This window comes from Trypanosoma equiperdum, assembly GCF_001457755.1.
Source record: "Trypanosoma equiperdum strain OVI genome assembly, contig: ctg_980, whole genome shotgun sequence".
In the NCBI taxonomy this organism is placed as follows: Eukaryota; Euglenozoa; class Kinetoplastea; order Trypanosomatida; family Trypanosomatidae; genus Trypanosoma; species Trypanosoma equiperdum.
This window is the reverse complement of record NW_027124954.1, coordinates 4,026-5,291: the sequence shown is the minus strand read 5'-3', so window position 1 is coordinate 5,291 and position 1,266 is coordinate 4,026. Positions and strand designations below refer to the sequence as shown.

Here is a 1,266-nt window from a genome sequence, read left to right as displayed (position 1 = left end):
ATATTTATTTATTTATATATGTAAAGGGATGAAAAAAAGAAAGAAAAAAGAAAGAAAGAAAGAAAGGGGATGAATAAGAAAATATAGATGAAAAACATGAAACGAAAGGGAAAATTTTTTTTTTAAATCATCGAAGGGTAGAAAGGCAAAGGGATTAACACATGGCAGTAACTCGCGGATGTGTTCACTTAATTCTGCTGGTGGTGGTGGTGTTGGTGATGCCTTTGATTTCGAGAATAGGAAAAAACAAACATGTCGAAGAAAGAAAGAAAGAACGTAAAAAAAAAAAAATAATAAATAAATAAACCGAACTTTTCATCTTCCGAAGTAATATTCCAAACAGCTGGGCGTAGCGCAACATGGATACCCGAATACAACAAAAGACTAAAGTGAGGATTTAAAGGGAGGGGAGAAGGTGACAGAGTGGGAAACCGAAACTTAAAAAGAGAGATCAAATCAAATGGGAGCGCCAAAAACAAAAAAAAACTAAAGTCAAAGAGAGGAAGCTTCACACAAAATTTGTGATCAAAACGTAAGTGTTTAAACATCGAAACTGATGCAAGGGAGGGGAATAGAATTTTTAAAAAAAAGGAAAAAGGAAAAAAAAGAAAAGCGAAACAGTGGAAAGTAGTAGTAATAGTAATACTAATAATGGTAATAATAAACAATCATCTGATAAAACCCACAACAATAACGTCACCATAGTGGGAAATTACACCCTCCTTTATTTCAAATCTTTTCTTTTTTTGCTTCCCTCAAACCCCAAATCGCACACCGCGGACGAAACAGACAACAATCGCACCACAAACCACACACCGTCGGACATAATGTTAATTTTTGAACAAAAAAAAAAAACTTCCTCCTTACCCATATTACCATGATATTTTAAAAAGTACGAAACAATAAGACGAAACCCTTTCAAAAAACAGAAAAAAGTAAACTCAAATTATGACGCCTCTACGTTTTTTTTTATATCCTTTTCAGAACCCCCCGTGCATATATATATATATATATGTACGCATACATCCTCATATACATCCACACTTATACATATTATCACCATCATCGTTTCCGTTGTTATTATTATCATTATATATATATATATGTGTGTGTGTGTTTATGTGTTTCTTTTTTTATTTTGCTGCTCAAAAAAGAAAAAAAAGTGGGATATAAGACACATACAAAAACAAAAAAGAAAGGGAAAAAGAAAGGGAAGGAAGGGAGGAAGTATCACCGAAGTGAGGAAAAAAAAAAGGGAGGCAAAAG

General features: G+C 33.0%; 1 pseudogene across 1 annotated transcript in view; it reads right to left on the bottom strand.

Annotated features, from left to right (window-relative positions):
* Positions 1–1,117: 1,117 nt before the first annotated feature.
* Positions 1,118–1,266, bottom strand: part of TEOVI_000852800:pseudogene — a 569-nt pseudogene continuing 420 nt past the window's right edge. The window contains 2 exon segments of the mRNA in view: positions 1,118–1,159; positions 1,161–1,266. The exon segment at positions 1,161–1,266 is cut by the window's right edge and continues 8 nt beyond it. Of these exon segments, the coding sequence occupies positions 1,118–1,159; positions 1,161–1,266 (148 nt within the window).